This window comes from Prenolepis imparis, unplaced genomic scaffold (assembly GCF_030444845.1).
Source record: "Prenolepis imparis isolate NDT839.2.m4 unplaced genomic scaffold, iyPreImpa1.0 SCAF_18, whole genome shotgun sequence".
In the NCBI taxonomy this organism is placed as follows: domain Eukaryota; kingdom Metazoa; phylum Arthropoda; class Insecta; order Hymenoptera; family Formicidae; genus Prenolepis; species Prenolepis imparis.
In genome coordinates, this window is record NW_028141176.1 from 367,542 (window position 1) to 386,783 (window position 19,242).

Sequence of the window (19,242 nt, forward strand, 5' to 3'; positions counted from 1 at the left end):
CCCGCTTCGCTGATTGGAGGTTTATCCACCGGGCACGTCTGGACGTCCTCCCGCTGAACGGCGCTCGCCGATGGGGGGCGGACGACCGGAGGTGTCGGCGATGCGGGGGAGCAGCCGAGACCCTTCCTCATGTGCTGGGGCACTGCGGGGTTCACGCCGCCGCGATACAGCAGAGGCACGATGCCGTCCTGCACCGCCTTTGGAGGGCTTGCCGCTTGCCGGGGGATAAGCGGGTCAACCGGCGTGTCGAGGGCGTCGACGGGGAACTTGGGGAGCTACGGCCTGACCTTGTGGTTAGGCACGAGCCCTCCAAGAGTGTCGTCATATGCGACGTCACGGTCCCCTTCGAAAATCGGCTGGAGGCTTTCTATGAGGCTAGGGTGAGGAAGGTCGAAAAGTACTCACCTCTAGCGGAGGAGCTCCAGCGGAGGGGTTACCGGGTCGTCGTGACGGCCTTCTCGTCGGCGCGCTCGGCTCATGGGATCCGATCAATGAGGCGGTGCTCCGAGAACTGTGCGTGACCAACGCGTACGCCTCGTTGATGCGCCGCCTCATTGTATCGGATACTATTCGCTGGTCAAGGGACATATAGGTGGAGCACGTGTCCGGCGTGCGCCAGTATGCTGCTCCCTCCCGTTCCTCCGCGAATGGGGTTCTCGCGTCTCCGCCGCGAGCGATTCGCCGGCGTTGGCCCATCGGCTGATGGTCGTGACACTCCGCGTTTGAACTATACGGGAATGAATGTCGCGTGTCCTGCCCACATGGTATGCCTGTTTTGCGACTGAATGTATGCGTGCCTGTACCTATTTGCGCTTATTTATTTCTATTTATTTTTTGCGACTGTATGTATGCGTGCCTGCGCTTATTTATTTTTATTTATTTTATCTTGCGACTGGATGCGCTTATTTATTTTTATTTATTTTTTTTGCGACTGTATGTATGCATGCATGTGCTTATGTATTTTTATTTATTTTATCTTGCGACTGAATGCGCTTATTTATTTTTATTTTTTCTTTGCGACGAATATTTATTTTTATTATTTATACTGTGCATGCGATGTGCATGAATGTGTTTGCGTGGATATGTGTGGGCTCCGTGAATGAATGAATGATAAGAATGATTCTCGCGTGATATATATTTTAATTATTCGCCGCGTGTCCGCCCTCGGACCTATTTTTTATCTTGCTTGCGTAGACCGGGGGCGGATATATTGCATGCGTTGTTGGAGGATCGTCGCCCCGGTCAGTCAGCCGGGGCGTTGATTTTTTATGACTTTTAACTCGTGAGATTGGGGGGGCCTAGGCCCCCTCAATACTATATTGCATGGTGCCCAGTGGCGGGGGGGGCTATTGTCCCCCGCCAATGAAATTAATATTGCACGCGGCTCTAAAGCCACCCTATTGTAGTACACCCTGGGGGGGCTTGCCCCTCCGGGGAACATTAATTGTGTTTTAATAAAAGGCTTTTATCTTTTGTCATAACATTCTTTTTACCAGTCTGCAGTGCAAAGATCATATATCGCGGCTTTTCCAGCTGAGAGGCGGTTTTCACAGTCCACGAATGCTTGGTCGTACTATGTAACAGCGGAAATTCGTACAGAACCCAAGAGCGAAAACTCATGTTTAAGAATCGCCCGCTTTCCAATGCTCGTAACAAGGATAGTTTATTGATTTCGTTCAATATTACATGCGGTATACGCCATTGTATCTTGATCAATTCAATATCAGCTTCCGCACGTCCATACAGACAATTGTTGTCGTTGCGCGAACGTATCAAAATTAATTCATGGCGAGCGTTAATCACAACTTGCTTGTAATCTTCGCAAAATCCCAACAGCATGTTGAGTGGTACGCAAAAGTTAAACATGCAACTATCACCACATGATCCATTATGTGTCATATCCCACCCGGCATTCTTTAAGATTTTACTTCTCTCGGTAGTTAAAGAGACATAATTTTTCAACGTAGAAGTTATTCCAACGTTTCTGTTGCGATCAATCTCCACACCATCGAGTTCATATCGAATTTCATCAAACATGAATGCAACGCAGTTATTTGCCAATACCAGCGTTTCATTTGCATCTATTTTAGATATCGTCAACTTTCCCTCAACATACAGAAAGCTTTCGCACGGTAACGTGTACAATCTGGTGGTGTATAGGTATCCATATCTCATCACTATGACCAAGCGATGAGTTGACGTATGGATTGTACGTATGTGTCTCTACCTTGACGATACGATCATCAAAGACTGGCTCACCACCAATATTCAAAATGTCAATCATCTTTTCGTACGATGAATCCCAATGATTTTAAAAATTCGCGATTCAATGCGCTGAGTTTCTTTTTAGTGTAACGAGATCTCTGATTATTGTCGCTCACTGCCGCCGCCGCCGCAGCTGCTCTCGCAAAAGTAATGTCCCTCGTAATGTCCCTCGTAAAATTATTGTCTCTCACGTGCTCCGTATCATTTAGCACGAGCATCACACGCAAATTTTGTCGACGCCGTACGTGCAATCTTACAGTAACTTCCTCTCCTCGAAAATCCAGCAATCGTCCTTCTTGATCAACAATGCGTATCGTTAGATCAGTAATGCTCCGTACGACGATCGGGAGATAAATGATCTGTGCAGGCGTTTCCGATATCTTATATCCTGGCGGCACGCTCGGTGAAAATTCATGTGTCGTGTGTACGCGCTTGTCATTACTGTACGCACCAGTGGTGACGCTACATTCTATACGGATAATATTCACGCTAATAATATTTATAGGTAAATCCGAATCATGCCATTTGTGAGGTTGCAATATACGATTCGACGAGAATCCCAACAGCGATCCTATGCTGTCTGGTTTACTAAAATTTATTCTATAGATGCATTTGATTTCGCTGTTTAGAGTATTATGATTTGCGCGAAGCGCTATTGCATCTTCATTCTGCTCCTTATTGGAAGGATATTGTGAAATTGCACGTCTCAGATACTCATCTATAGCTTGTATTTCGTATGACCCCTCGGGTATCGTAATTTCCTTGTCATCGTTATCAAAGTAAAATTTATTATTCTTAGAATTTACATTCGGTATCGTATGATAAGTTTCAAAATCTGTTAAATCGAGCTCATAATCACCATTCGATAAATCTATAGCTGGAAAGTAGCTTACAGCGAGAACGCTACTTTTGCCAGTCAACGTTAGTGTTAGCGACATGTTGTCAAACTGAATCGTGATGATGGATTGACAGGCTTTATATCAGTCGTTTGAAGAAATCGTAAAAACAATTGTCCACAATTATTCTGATTATAATTTTGATAGGATGTGTGATTGTATTCTATTTTCGTAACATTTAAATATTGCACCAATTCTTTGGGTGGTTGAAGATTGTCAAAACTATCGAAATATATTGCTCGATTTCCTCTCTTTACATATGATACCCAATGGGTACCGGAACCATCAACGTCATCCAAATTTACAATACCGCTTTCATTTTGTCGTATACCGCTTATCGGTAAATTATTGCGCATGAAAACACCTCTAAAGAATGGGACACGCATACGTCTTGCCAGTTGTTGCAATTGTACATTAGTTGTTACACCCACAGGCATTTTTAGCGTTTTTTTTTCTTAGTTGAGAATCCCTGTCCACGCTTGTATAGAGCGAGATAAACTCCACGACCTTCCATAGCGCGATTATGACGTTGCATTTCTTCAAGCTGACGTTGCGCAGCCTTGCTATCATTCACAGCCTTTGCGACTCCCGCTGCTCCACCGGCCAACGAACCGAGAACTCCCAACAATGGTAAAATTGGCAAGATACCACCACGCTTCGCCACAGGCAGTATTCGTTTCTTCTTCTTTTTCAAAGATTTTTTCGTCTTCATCCCCATACCGAATTTTGTCTTTGCTTTCATAGCTGCCCAAACAGTCGTAGCGGCTGCTCTTTCACCAAGAGTCAAATCTCTCGCAGTAATACGTTTTCGCGCTTTCGCAGCGAGTATATTGTCAGCAACGTGTCGTTCTCTGAGGGCGTTGCTTTGAGAATATGCAATGTCGTGCTCGCGACACGCGGCATCCGATGGATTAATGTCTCGATCACCTCTAGCCAATCGCTTTTCCAAATGAGTCCCCGGACCGCAAAACTGATAGCCGGGGATATGTAATTCGATCGGAAGTGCGTTTATCGCGCGATTAAAGAGACCACTACCTATTTTCGTTGACATTCGCTGCAATCCTTTATCATCGGCGCTGGACCGTCGATGTGCGTTCGCTGCCACGGTCGATTGTAATGTTCGAAACAGCGGCGACAGGCCTGAATCTCTGGATCCGCCTTTATGTGTTCCGGAAGCTTGTCCCACACGTAGTGGATGTGATTTTCGTATCGCAATAAAAATGCTTTTGGCACAAATTGCAGCTGTTCGGCGCTTAAACCGTGAATATCGGAAGCACTTGTTAGCAGAAGAAACATTTTTTCGCTACTGAGCGATTCATGGTTCCGCGCAGCTATAAATAGGCTCTCCATGACTCATTCATTCATTCGAGAGAAAACATGCGGTTCGTTTAGCAATCGACGATAATAAAAGTTACAAATTTCGACGATAAAACACGGTTAATGTTGGATAAAGAAATACGCAGACATGGAAACATGCTACCAAATACTATACGCGGTATCATCTGCGGCCCCTCGAATTGCGTTAAAACTAACGCGTTGATTAGTTTGATAGAAAGCCCGCACGGCATTTGCTTCGAGATCATGTACGTTTACTCGAAATCGATTCAACAACCGAAATATCGATATTTGGAAAATTTGCTATCAATGATAGAAGAAATTGGTTATTTTACATTCTCTAATAATAGCGATGTCATTCCACCGAGTGAGGCGCTTCCGAATTCCATTTTTATCTTTGATGACGTGGCATGCGACAAGCAAGATATGATAAGAGAGTACTTTGCAATGGGACGACACTCGAACGTCGACTGTTTCTATCTTTGTCAAACGTATGCCAAGATACCCAATCATCTTATACGTGACAATGCAAACTTATTAATTTTATTTAAACAAGATGGGACAAACTTGAAACATGTGTACAACGATCACGTAAATACAGATTTGTCTTACGATAATTTTCGCGCTTTTTGCCAGAAATGTTGGCAACATAAATATGGATTCGCGGCGATTGACAAGGACAGTCCGCTGACTAATAGACGATATAGAAAAGGATTTAATGAATTTGCAATACCGCAAAGCAATTAGTCGCTTTCGACACATTGATCGAGCAACGTCTAAATTGCAACATGATGAATAACGATCGTGAAAAGATTGTGAGAGAGATTGCGAAAACGAGCAATTCAATCCGCAAAAAATATCGTTTCTTGAAAACTGGTAAAATGGAGGAGGACGATGCATTGGAGAGGCATTTTAAACCAATCTCTGAACCTCTGAAACAGCTTGTTGAAAACACAGTCGGTGTTGAATCTGGTGAAGAAAAGATTGAACCATCGAGTATGCTCGGAGAGAAAAAAGAGTTTAAAACAAAGTGATCAAATATATCATTGAGCGGTATAACTTCTACTCCAAAGCGAATCAAAAGCAGGCGAATGCAACAATTATTGGATGCAACTACTTCTACTCCGATACAAGATGTACAACCAAGACAATTATTACATGATAAGACATCTATCGAGGAAATTTTCGAGACTTCACCTGAATCGCTTGTGACATCGATTCAACATTCATTACAAACATCTGAGGGTCAAAATTCATTGCGAAATCACCTGGGTCCACTTGCTCAAAAATATGTGGCAGCTATATTGAGTCAAGATAAAAATTCCAAGATGGATTACGTATACGGTGTTAAATTTATCGACAAAGGAATGATGCTCGGTAATAAAAATTTCGATGTGGATAAAAATGATAATATAATTATCGATGGATCAAAATACGTTGGAACAGCAGGTCTTTATGAGCTGGTTTTCAAGAGAATTCCCGACGATGAAATATATACTGCAAATGACTTGCAAAACTACAAAAGTATATTAATAAGAATAAATGCGCACAGACGAAATGGTAATGTGAATCAGCCTGTATTAGGTAACAAGGGATACAAATATAAATATATAATCGCACCATTATTCTCTGATAAAAAATCTGGAAAAGGTATACCGCGTGCTATGACCTTAAACAATAATAAGATTGATTACGTGCATTGGAATGATCCCAACGAGTTGGTAGATCGTCTGCGATTGCTCGAAGCTTCACGTCAAGCCGGCAACAACGCCCACGGCAATGAAATATTGTCGATTATCGAGGAACTTTACGAAGCTGGCATTATTATAAAATAAGTTATACATCCACGATACGAGTCAGTCTGTCAATATTAGTGGTATCGAAAAGTCGATTAATAAATTTGGATTATCAATTGGAACGTCGAATAATAATTGATATTATCAATGGAATGGGTTACTAAGAAATTACGTGCGCGATAACACTCTGTGTCTAACTGCCTCCGGCTATGACGCAAGGTCGCGCAAGATACGACGTGTAGCGCAACCGGAAGATGATAATGATGTAGCCAACAAACGATATCTCAAGCTTTTGAGAGATCAACAGAAAGAAATTGAGAAAAAAATAATCAGGCTTGAAAGGAATATGCAGGCGCTATTATTAACGCTGGATAAAATGGCTGTAACGCAGACTACATCAAAAGATACATAAAGAACTGTACGTGAAAATTATATCACATTATTACAAATATGCCTCGATCAAACACCTCTGAAAAGCAGCTACTCGTGGAGGAATTGCACGCTCCAGCGAGAAGAAATTTTCCGCGTAGACGCGTCATAGTACGTGGATACGACGACCTGTGGCAAGCTGACGTGGTCGAGATGCGTCCTTATGCAAGAGTCAACAAAGGATACAATTACATACTCACCGTCATCGATGTGTTGAGCAAGTATGCATGGGCCGTGCCGCTCAAGAATAAGAGCGGACGCGAAACAGCTGACGCTATCGCCGAGATAATTCGAGATAGCAAGAGATGTCCGAGAAACATACAAACCGATAGAGGAAAAGAATTTTACAATGCAAATGTGCAGAAACTCGTAAAAAAACACAACATCAATCATTACTCGACGTATTCTGTTATGAAAGCCTCAGTGGTGGAACGATTTAATCGTACTTTTAAGAACAATATGTGGAAAAATGTTTACACTTAATGGCAATTACAAGTGGATCGACGCGCTGTCCCGCCTCGTTGCAGAGTACAATGCGCGAAAACATCGCACTTTCGGCATGAAACCTATCGATGTTACTCCGGAGATTGCCGAAAAACTTTTAACTACGATATACAGTAACATAAAAATTGCTGCTCCGGCAAGATTCAAAGTAGGCTGTCAGGTACGCGTGAGTAAATTCAAGACCATCTTCGAAAAAGGTTTTACACCAAATTGGACTACCGAAATATTTAAAATTATCAAAGTGCAGAAAACTAATCCTGCGACATACTTGAAGATTCGCGCGGAAATTCCGTCGCCGGAGGATTCTATGAGTACGAGTTACATCATGTTGCAAATCTCGATGTATATCTCGTGGAAAAGGTTTTGCGGAAAAGAGGTGATGATGTTTATGTGAAATGGTTGGGACTGGATAAATCTCACAACTCATGGATTCATGAAAATAATGTATTATAAACATTTATTTAAAATATTTGTACACTCTTTATTTTACAATATATTTATCTAATAATTTTATAAATACAAATATACATATAATATACATATTTATACAAGATATACATATACAAAATATACAAAATATACTTATTTTACAACAAATATTATTTACAAAGGTATTTTATAATGTCCCCATGGTAATGTATCAGTGGTTTCAGGTATGATATACCGCTTGTCATCGTGAGGACTTAGAGCAATTTTCGTCTCGCGAATGGTGTATACTTCATGCAATTTCGATCTTATACATGACTGACTACGTGTCATTTCAATCTCTTCATTCAAACACCGCGTATAATCATGAAACGTTATCGTTCTCCCGACAACGTTACTCTTGACACCTTTTACTTTTTTCGTATCTTTCTTGCCATCCACTCGCAAGGCATACATTTTTGCTCTAAGCCCTACAAATTCGGTCATAATCACACCGTTGTTTTCATCTTTCATTAGACCGGGTACCTTTATATTCACGAGCGGTATACCGTACACATTGTCCGCAGTGTAATCGCTCGTATCAAATTTGTCGAGGTTGCGCTTTATATTCTCGTACACATCTTCGCATTCGATGTGGTATATTAGGCTGTCTGTGTCGGTGTACATTACCCGGCATCTGTCACGATACAGCGGTGACATGTACTCATGATGAAATTCATATAAACATGTTTTGGAGATGTCAAGTATGCACATGCCAACATAGATTGGTTTATAAAATTTTACTTCGAGTTTGCGTAATTCGACAGCGATTAGATTTTCCGAAAAGATACTTCTACTGTGAAAATTTGGTTTCGCAATCATTGCCTCTGCACCGTATCTTCCTTCCCAATGTGTGATAAGTTTTACATCAACCCGATTACGCACATTTTCCAGCGTTTTGCCGAATACTGCATTATTCATCAATTTATATAAATTTTTTTCAAAATCATTTTTTGCTTGCGTTCTAAATTGCGTATTAAGTTCGATATAATTTCGAAGCCATGGAGATTGCGCGAATTGTAATATGCGATGTATTTTTGCAACGCGAAGGCCGTGACGTATACATTGCTGCAGGTTGCTGTAGTGTATCACATATCGCTTCTTGTCGTATAGCGTTGCGAGAAGCTTATCTTCCCGCTTGCCTGGCGGCTTGTCGCGTGTCGGGCAAAACGGTAGGTCAGTGTGCGTGTCGTGAAGATGTCGCGGATATTTTAAATCTACCTCGAGGATGTAGCCTGTTGGTGAATCGAGCGCGATAGATGATGTGTCGAAATTAGATACATCGTCGACCCATTGAAAATCAGCATAAGGCAATGGTTGACACATTGCCCATCCATACAAATTATTTACATCGAAATACATTAGATATGAAGATGGTTTCAATGGATCGTACGACTGCATGTACTTGTTATTAGCGTGTGCATATCTGTTTGAACATTGACTCAGATCGCCGCGTATACCCCGTTCGATAAACATTACCATGTCAACGTCTGTAAGTAATTCGAACGTAATTTTTGTGTGCTTTAACATGGCGTCCCACGTATACCCGGGGAGAGTATAGTAATACGCGGGGTCGAGCCCATAACTCTCGATACATTTATCCCAGAAATTTTCAAAAATGTCGGCTAATAACATAACATCAGTTTTTAAATATAAGTCGCTATATTCGCCCAGCGTTCGAATGGAGAACCGCTCCCATACGTTTTCAGCGTGCGCGTAATCGTTCTCGGATACAGTGTCGCCGGTCAAGGAACTGTAAAATGATTCGCGCGGTGGTAGACATGTATCATGTAACCTTTCAAAACAGTTGATGTATTCATATGGAAAGACACCTTTCCGTGTTAATAATTCGAAATTTTCGGTGGATAAATTTTGAAATTTCAATTGTAAATTTTTGAGTTTATCTTTACTTAGAAATGATGTCAATTTATCGAGACTAGTATTAAGAAATTTATATGAATCGATAAAACGTAATTTAATATTTCTGGATTTGTCTTCGGCAATTTGAACATTTTTTGTAAATGATATATATTTTTCTTTAGTTATTGGAAGTAATTCGATTCCCCCTTCGAACGCTGTAGCTATTTCCTTAATTATGAAATGTGAGTCGTAACCGGATAAATTATGAAATACTATTGGAATACAAAAAGAGTTTTTATAATTTAAGTTGCAATTTGAGTGTGCTGGACCTCTGTACCGCCCGGTCAGATGACAATGATCGCGTACGCGTGTATCGTCATCTTGCGTGAATGGTTTCTCACATATATGACAATGTGTCGCGCTATGAAATTTTTCCCACTCGTCTGATGTTAAATTTACCATGGGGACGTTAGTTGCCAAAATATTCTTTACGCGTATCGCTAAATTTTGTAGTTGTTCGGAAAACCACGAAACGCAATCTACACTACGACGAGAATAATACTCGGATAATGAATCGTCATATGAGCAATATACATAATATGCTATACTAAATACTTGGTGATGTATATATAAATTCATTTCTTCTTCCTTCTTATCCGTCTTTGTCAGTACGCATTCGAAGTCAGCGTATACGACAAAAGGAAGCCGTTCTTTCCTGGTATAGTTGGTGAAGCTGAGCCACTTCTCCTTATCGCTCGGTAACCGGATAGCGCTGTCATTCATCTCTCCGCAGTCTACCATATGTGACTGCAACTTGTCCTCAGACCCGAAATAATGCATACATCTGTAAAATTACAATTATAAACAATTTTATTTTATATACATATATAATTTACAATAAATATAATTTGCAATAAATATACATACCGATCGCAGATATATTTTTGACCATTATGTTTGCTCAATTGCGAGCTCACGAGCCGGGAGAGATTCTTGATGCATGTGAAATGTCCAATGTTGTTGCTGTCTTCCACGTACAGCAAGTTGACGTGTCTGTCTTTCTTCTGCTCGCTGAAACGCATTGGGACAATGTTCTTTTCTTCGATACAGTACACATTTATCGAAATGTTGTTTGATAGTTCAAATTTCTTAATTTGATTCACAGTCACTGGAAACTCAATGTCTTGGAGATTCAGCACTGTCGAATAATGGGGATATGAAGATTCCCGTTCCACTTTTCTATCAGCAGGATATAGAGCAGCAACAACTGCCCATGCAAAACATGCATTGTCTTTTGATTGCACATTCACCACTGCTCTTTTGTTCATTATTTCTCGCGGTAATTTAATGTGACATCCCGCACGCATTGGGTTATACTTGTTTATATCTACAGTTAAATTGTTTATTCGCGATAATGCCCAACCACTATCACGTTCTCGAAATTCTTCTAGCGATGCTAGTGTGGGCTCGATAACGCGGCGTTTGTACCATTCATGTAAATCGGAGGTGTGATAGATTTCATAGTTTTTAGTGTTGACACTTTTATTGGCGCGCTTATCACCCGACACGAACTCTCCATTAAACATAATGTTCACTTTTACACTAGTGTGTTTTTGCATAACTTGTTGCATGTGTTCGATCACAATGTCTTTGGCATCTTCAAGAAATTGACGAGGTTCAATGTGATTATAGTTTATTACCGTACCAGTCAAGATGCGGCTCTCGAACGCCGTATCAATCTCTCGCCATATGAGTTCGATGTCTCGCGAACTGCATCCGGCACCTGCGTGTACAAAACATCGGCGTACCGAATTTTTCAACCCTTCTAGGCGAGCAATTTGGGCGACAAGTGATTGTCGAACTCCGATCGGTAATCGTGGACGTTTGATTCGACTTTGTTCTTCCAATGATTCGATATATTGGTCACATTGCTGCTCCCACACAATGTATTCCTCCACCGAATTCACCCTTGCTGATTGCTCCATCAAAATTGCTTCCAATTGTGCCATTTTTGAGATGCTCCTGCTGACAAAGATACTGATAGAGTATGCCTCCTTACCAGCATTTTTGTTTGATCACTGACACTTGAAAAACTCGAATATGTTGCATTTTGCACATTTGACCTTGACAATAATTCTAATATTTCATTAAGGATGATGTCATAGCAGCCGCGCATCGGCGCTTGAAAATTTTGAATATGTTGCATTTTGAACACCTGAGACTGATGTCATAGCAGCAGCTGTGCATTAGCGCTTAAAATTTTGAATGTTACATTTTACACATTTTGACCTTGACAATAATTCTAACATTTCATTTGAGGATGATGTCATAGCAGCCGCGCATCGGCGCTTGAAAATTTTGAATACGTTGCATTTTGAACACCTGGGTCTGATGTCATAGCAGCAGCTGTGCATTAGCGCTTAAAATTTTGAATATGTTGCATTTTGCACATTTTGACCTTGACAATAATTCTAACATTTCATTTGAGGATGATGTCATAGCAGCCGTGCATCGGCGCTTGAAAATTTTGAATATGTTGCATTTTGCACATTTTGACCTTGATAATAATTCTAACATTTCATTTGAGGATGATGTCATAACAGCAGCTGTGCATCGGCGCTTTGATTGGTTGAAAATAATATCGGATCAGCAATAATCCCCACCCCATCACAATGGATATTATGGATAAAATTTAAAAATAATTTAGTATTACATTGATCACTCGATTGAAAAGGTTCTTTTAAAATGTACTCCGCCAGCATGAATTATTACGTTCCAGTACAAGAGAGCAATGTTTTGTACAAGAAGAAATGTGACAAGTAAGTTTCAATATTATCTGTTAAATGAATTTTTCAATAAACAACTTTTTTTTTTGTTGTTGTTAAATAATTATTTTCAATAAAATTTTTGTAGCGCTTCATCTCATCGTGCGGCTCGTATACTTGGAAGAAGATACGTCTTAACCCCAACATCATACAAATATTTGGAAATAGGAATCAGCGTCGGAATAATATCCTATGTGGAATTGGCTCTCGGTGATAATCGAGGCAATCAAATAATATTACCCATTGAAACATGGAAATCTCTAATGCGGAAACGAGCAGACATTGAGCAGCTAACTGAAACTCCGCTATGGCACAGTATATACAGTAGCGCAACTCTCTGTCGGCGCCTTTGAAGTTAGTGTTGGCCAAAATGGAGTGCACATGTGCGAAATAAGCGAGTTGCCCAGTAATGCCATCTAAACTTCTCTCTCGCTCACTCTTGTTTGTTCTCTCTCCAACTCATTCTCTTTCTAACTCAGTCATTATTAACATATCAGAATAATATAATTTAACAAAAATAATACAAAATAGAAAGAAATAAAAATTATTATAATAATATGTACGTTAAAAAATAAATAAAAATTTCTAAAGCGTATCATTAATCAATAATATGAGACGTGTGTAATGTTAAAATAGACAAAGGCAAAAAAAAAAATTATAATATATAAAAATTATTAACTATATACATTGTTATAAAAAAAATCATAGTATTATTAATTATATGTATCAAAATAATAAAATTATATATTATACAAAAATTTAATTGCACGCTATAAATAAGTGACAAAGAGAAATAATAAAATGCAATATTTTTATAAAATAAAAAAATTATATTTATTAAATATATATTTTTGTATAATAATGTTAATATGAAGTATATAAATAAAATTTATGAAACAAAATATAATCACATATAAAATATTTATTACAAATCACATATAAAATATTTATTACAAATTTTATTAATAAATAAAATTAAAAGTATTTTAGTTTTCCTAAAAATAACATGTTGATTTAATGTAGATATTCTAAAAATTACATTACATATTATATATTTATGATAAACAAAGAAATGTTTAAAAAATATTTTTATAAATATGCATATACATATATATATATATATATATATATATATATATATATACCTAATATCTCTATTTTTTTCATCCAAATTCTTTACCTGTCTGTACCTCAGCTACTCGATCCACCTCGATACAAACAAGAAAGAACCTCAGAAGAGCAAAAGAGACTTTATATAATAATTAATAATATTATAATACATATAATATAGTAAAAATACATATAGTAATAATCTATAAATAATGTTTTTATAAAAAATGAGACTGAGAGAGACCGAAACAAGTAAGAGTGAGTGAGAGAGAAGTTCAGATGGCACTACTGGGCAACTCGCTTACTTCGCGCATGCGCACTCCATTTTGGCCAACACAAAATCGAGAGAGTTGCGCTACTGTATATACTGTGGCTATGGATTAGTGATCTGACACTCGAAGCGGTTAACATGTATACTTCAAAAATTATAAAAATTACTTCATCTGATAATTCTTTGTACATGAAACCATCAACGTTACTACATTTATTCGATTTCGACAAATGTATTGATCATATGTATTCCTGGCTGTGTGAGAATACTCATAGTGTTAATGAAAAATTTAAGCAATTTGTAAATATTTACAATGTGATAATATCCACGATGTGAGCAATGCCGCAAAGGCGATACGTGATAGTAATATGTTTAATAGCGAATCACTTATAGATTGTGAATTGATAACTTGTGCTATAAATGAAATTATTTATAATGCTTGCAACAAATAAATTATTTTACTGTTAAACTGTGTTTAATTATTTCTTTCCCGCCCCTGTTCTATATGTATATGAATAGTATGATGTGCACATGCATTATCAGCAAAACTCTTCAAAAAAAATGATGAGCTAGATGATACTCCAGTTAGAACAGAGAGATGAAGAGAGATGTAGAATTAAAATCAAGAGGGGAGCAACATTATAATATATGTGTCGTGTCATAGAGTAGCAGACTTATACTCACATGCTCGTGTTGTACGGTTGCATGAAACTGTAAGATATACTCTAATTGAAGGGAAAACGTGTTGTAAAGATGTTAACTCTGGAGGAATACATTGCATCGCTGGAAAAAGATGTTAAAAATTGCTGCTGCGTTTGAAAAAAATATTTTGCAGTGCGTCCGACTGAAAGTGATAAAGTGAGTTATAGTAAATGGGAGTTGGAGTGCGATGGATGTATCGACTTGTTAGAAGGAAAATGCCCACAAGAACTAATGAGAATTTTCGTAATGAAAATCAACCCAAAGAAATTATTAATTGGAAATTTGCAGTCACGGACCGCTCGAATCGCGCGACTTGAAGAAATAAGAAGATCGCTACGCAGACGTTACTTAAGCGTAGATACCAATGTTCCAGCACTATCGACAAACACTCCAGTAAATTCAATCGTGCAGGCAATACACGGGCGTGAAATAGGTTTTAAAAAACGTCACACGAAAAACCTGTATGATTGCATCTTTACGCATAATTTGTATCATTCTCCACTCGACTATTTTGATTGGCGAGTTCAAAATTTCTGTGTAACAGAACTCAATCCTGGTTGTATGGCAAACGAGTTTTGGTAAGTCTCATTAATTTTATAATAACTAAATTAAAATATTTAAAAATTATTAAATTAATAAAAAAAAAACTTTTTTTTTTGTTATGCAGAAACCGCATCCACCTCGCCCTGCCGCCTCACAGCCACCGCCGACACCACCTCGCAGCCACCATCGCGCTGCTTTATATATTTTATATTTTTATATATTATAATTATTGTATTATATTTTACATTTTATATTTTACATTTTATATTGTTTATCTTATTATTTGTATTTTTTCTTATATATTCATATTATATTATTATATTTTTATATTATATTCATATTATATTATTATATTTTAAATTTTAAATTCACACACACACAAAATTGTATAATTGACACACATACTCATTTAAAAAATAAAAATTATTTTAAATATTAAATAAATGTATTTATTTTAGAATAAGTCCTCTCCCCTTCCTCCTATTAAAATCTTATTATTAATTAAAAATTACTATAAATATTATTAAAAAAAAAAAGTCTCTCTTACGAACGCCTCTCTCTTTGCGTTCTCCTACGCTGCATCAGCTCTCGCGCTCTCCTTCGCATCATCTCGCTACCTCTCGTCATCTCGCGCTATCTCTCTCGCTCTTGCGTCATCTCTCTCGCGTGCGCCTCGCGCTCTTCTTCGCGAACGCCTCGCGTCATCTCGCTACCTAGCCATCTCGCGCTATCTCTCTCGCTCTTGCATATACGCCTCGCTTGCGTCATCTCTCTCACGTGTGCCTCGCGCTCTCCTTCGCGTTCCTCTCTCCGCGCGGACCCCTCACCCAAAAGCTTCATGCGGTCTTTCACGGATTCCTCTCTCCCCGCGGACCCCTCGCGGACCCTAAAATCGCGGACGCTCCCCCTCCCCGCGGACCCGGCTCCAAAATCGCGAACGCTCCCCCTTCCCGCGGACCCGGCTCCAAAATCGCGAACGCTCCCCCTCCCCGCGAACCCCTCACGGACCCGGCACCTAAATCGCGGACGCTCCCCCTCCCCGCGGATCCCTCGCGGACCCGGCACCTAAATCGCGGACGCTCCCCCTCCCCGCGGACACCTCGCGGACCCGGCACCTAAATCGCGGACGCTCCCCCTCCCCGCGGACCCCTCTCGGACCCGGCACCAAAATCGCGGACGCTTCCCCCTCCCCGCGGATCCCTCGCGGTACATCGCGGACGCCTCCCGCGTGACGTCATTCCCCCTCCCCGCGTGACGTCATTCCCCCTCGCCATGGGTTCTCCTCGCCCCTCACCCCCCCTCATTGCCCCTTAGAACTCTCATAGTATTACTACTAATATGATTTCCCGATCTTTCTTGCTCTAGTTTAACAGTTTTTGTAAATGATATATATTTTTCCTTTGTTATCGGAAGTAATTCGATTCCCCCTTCGAAAGCTGTAGCTATTTCCTTAATTATAAAATGTGAGTCGTAACTGGATAAATTATGAAAAACAATAGGAATACAAAAAGAGTCTTTATAATTTAGATTGCAATTTGAGTGTGCGGGACCTCTGTATCGGCCGATTAGATGACAATGATCGCATACGCATGTATCGTCATCTTGTGTGAATGGTTTTTCACAAATATGACAATGCGTCGCGCTATGAAATTTTTCCCACTCGTCTGATGTTAAATTTACCATGAGGACGTTAGTTGCTAAAATATTCTTTACGCGTATCGCTAAATTTTTAAGTTGTTCGACAAACCATGAAACGCAATCTACACTACGACGTGAATAATACTCGGATAATGAATTATCGTACGAGCATTGTACAAAATATGTTATACTAAATACTTGGTGATGTTGAAAGTTTTTTTCTTCTTCCGTCTTTGCTAGCACACATTCGAGGTCGGCGTATACGACAAAAGGAAGTCGTTCTTTTCTGTTGTAGTTGTTAAACGTGAGCCACTTGTCCTTATCGCTCGGTAACCGGATAGCGCAGTCATTCATCTCTCCGCAGTCTACCGTATATGACTGCAACTTGTCTTCCGAATGGAAGTAGTGTAAGCATCTGTAAAAACAAATAATTAGTTTTTTTTCCCCATATATAATTTATATATATTACATTTTTATATATTTTATATATTGCGTTTTTAATTAAATATACGTACCGATCGCAGATATATTTCTTGTGATCTTTTTTGCTCAATTGCAAACTGACAAGCCGGGAGAGATTCTTGATCCAAGCGAAATGTCCAATGTTGTTGCTGTCTTCCACGTAAAGCAGGTTGATGTGCTTGTCTTTCTTCTGCTCACTGAGACGCATTGGGACAATGTTCTTTTCTTCGATACAGTACACATTTATCGAAATGTTGTTTGATAGTTCAAATTTCTTAATTTGATTCACAGTCACTGGAAACTCAATGTCTTGGAGATTCAGCACTGTTGTGTAATGCGGATATGATGATTCCCGTTCCACATTTCTTTCGGCGGGGTACAGAGCAGCGACCACTGCCCATGCAAAACATGCATTGTCTTTTGATTGCACATTCACCACTGCTCTCTTCATAATTATTTCTCGCGGTAATTTAATATGACATCCCGCACGCATTGGATTGTATTTGTTTACATTTATAGTCAAATTGTTTATTCGCGACAATGCCCAACCACTATCACGTTCTTGAAATTCTTCTAGTGTTGCTAGCGTGGGATCGATAATGTGGCGCTCGTACCATTCGCGTAAATCGGACATGCGAAAGATTTCACAGTTTTTCGTATTGATACTTTTATTGGCACGCTTATCACCCGACACGAACTCACCATTAAACACAGTGTTCACTTTCACATTAAAATGTTTTTGCAACACTTTTTGCATATGTCCGATCACCATGTCTTTGGCATCGTCGAGAAATTGACGAGGTTCGATGTGATTACAATTTATTACCGCACCAGTCAATATGCGACTTTCAAACGCTGTGTCAATCTCACGCCAAAATAATCTGTTTTCTTGCATACTGCATCCGGCACCTGTGTGTATGAAACGTCGGCGTACCAAATTTTTCAACCCTTCTAGGCGAGCAATTTGGGCGACAAGTGATTGTCGAACTCCAATCGCTAATCGTGAGCGTTTGATTCGGCTTTGTTCTTGCAATCATTTGATGTATTGGTCACATTGCTGCTCCCACACAATGTATTCCTCCACCGAATTCACCCTTGCTGATTGCTCCAACAAACTTACTTCCAATTGTGCCATATTTCTTTACTCGAGATGCACTTCTTGAACCTCTGACAAAGATACTGACAGAGTATGCCTCCTTACCAGCATTTTTATTTGATCACTGACACTTGAAAAACTCGAGTATGTTGCATTTTGCACATTTTGACCTTGACAATAATTCTAACATTTCATTTGAGGATGATGTCATAGCAGCCGTACATTGGCGCTTGAAATTTTGGATATGTTGCATTATTTTACATCGAATATTTCGTTGAGGATGATGTCATAGCAGCCGTACATTGGCGCTCGTGATACATATTGCAAATCGGATAATTGTGATTTTATCACGTACGGATGATGTCATAGCAGCCGTGCATCGGCCTTGAAATTTTGGATATGTTGCATTATTTTACATCTAATATTTTATCTGAGGATGATGTCATAGCGGCCATACATTGGCGCTTGAAATTTTGGATATGTTGCATTATTTTACATTTAATATTTCATTGAGGATGATGTCATAGCGGCCATACATTGGCGCTTTGATGATTGGTTAAAATAATATTGCGTCAGCAATAATCCCCACCCCATTGCTTTGTATCAATAAAAACTTGTAATAATGATTTAGTATTGTATCAATCACTTATGTGAAAGGTTCTTTTAAAATGTGTTCTGCCGGAAGCATGAATTATTACGCTTCGAGAATTCAGGAGAGTGATGTTTTGTGCAAGAAGAAATGTGACAAGTAAGTTTCAATTCTTTTTTGTCAAATAAAGATTTTTAAATAATGATTTTTAAATAATTTTTGAAATATTGTTCTAATTATTTTTATAGCATTCAGCGTGCGACTCGTATACTTGGGCGAAAATATGCTCTAACCGCAACATCCTATAAATATTTGGAAATAGGAATCAGCGTTGGAGCTGTATCATATGTGGAATTAGGTAGAATCTTGGTGATAATCGAGACAACCACATAATATTGCCTATTGAAACATGGAAATCACTAATGCAGAAACGTGCGGACATTGAACGATTTTTAC

General features: G+C 39.3%; 1 protein-coding gene and 1 pseudogene across 1 annotated transcript; both read right to left on the minus strand.

Moving 5' to 3' along the window:
• Positions 1-727: 727 nt before the first annotated feature.
• Positions 728-11,169, minus strand: LOC145946686 (uncharacterized). Its single transcript, XM_083056444.1, has 2 exons — positions 10,478-11,169; positions 728-803 (listed from the first exon to the last, which is right to left on the minus strand). Exons 1-2 carry the CDS (start codon positions 11,167-11,169, stop codon positions 728-730), a joined length of 768 nt encoding a protein of 255 aa, XP_082912570.1.
• Positions 11,170-13,361: 2,192 nt separating this feature from the next.
• On the minus strand, positions 13,362-18,236 carry LOC145946687 (uncharacterized; annotated as a pseudogene).
• Positions 18,237-19,242: the final 1,006 nt, after the last annotated feature.

What these genes read in the sequence shown, in the direction of transcription:
- LOC145946686 (XM_083056444.1), bottom strand. Translation starts at nt 11,169, where the DNA reads ATGCAAAAACACACTAGTGTAAAAGTGAACATTATGTTTAATGGAGAG. An exon ending in CAAAAATATATCTGCGATCG is followed by an intron (nt 804 to 10,477) that starts GTATGTATATTT and finishes AAGCGCAAATAG; the next exon opens with GTACAGGCACGCATACATTC.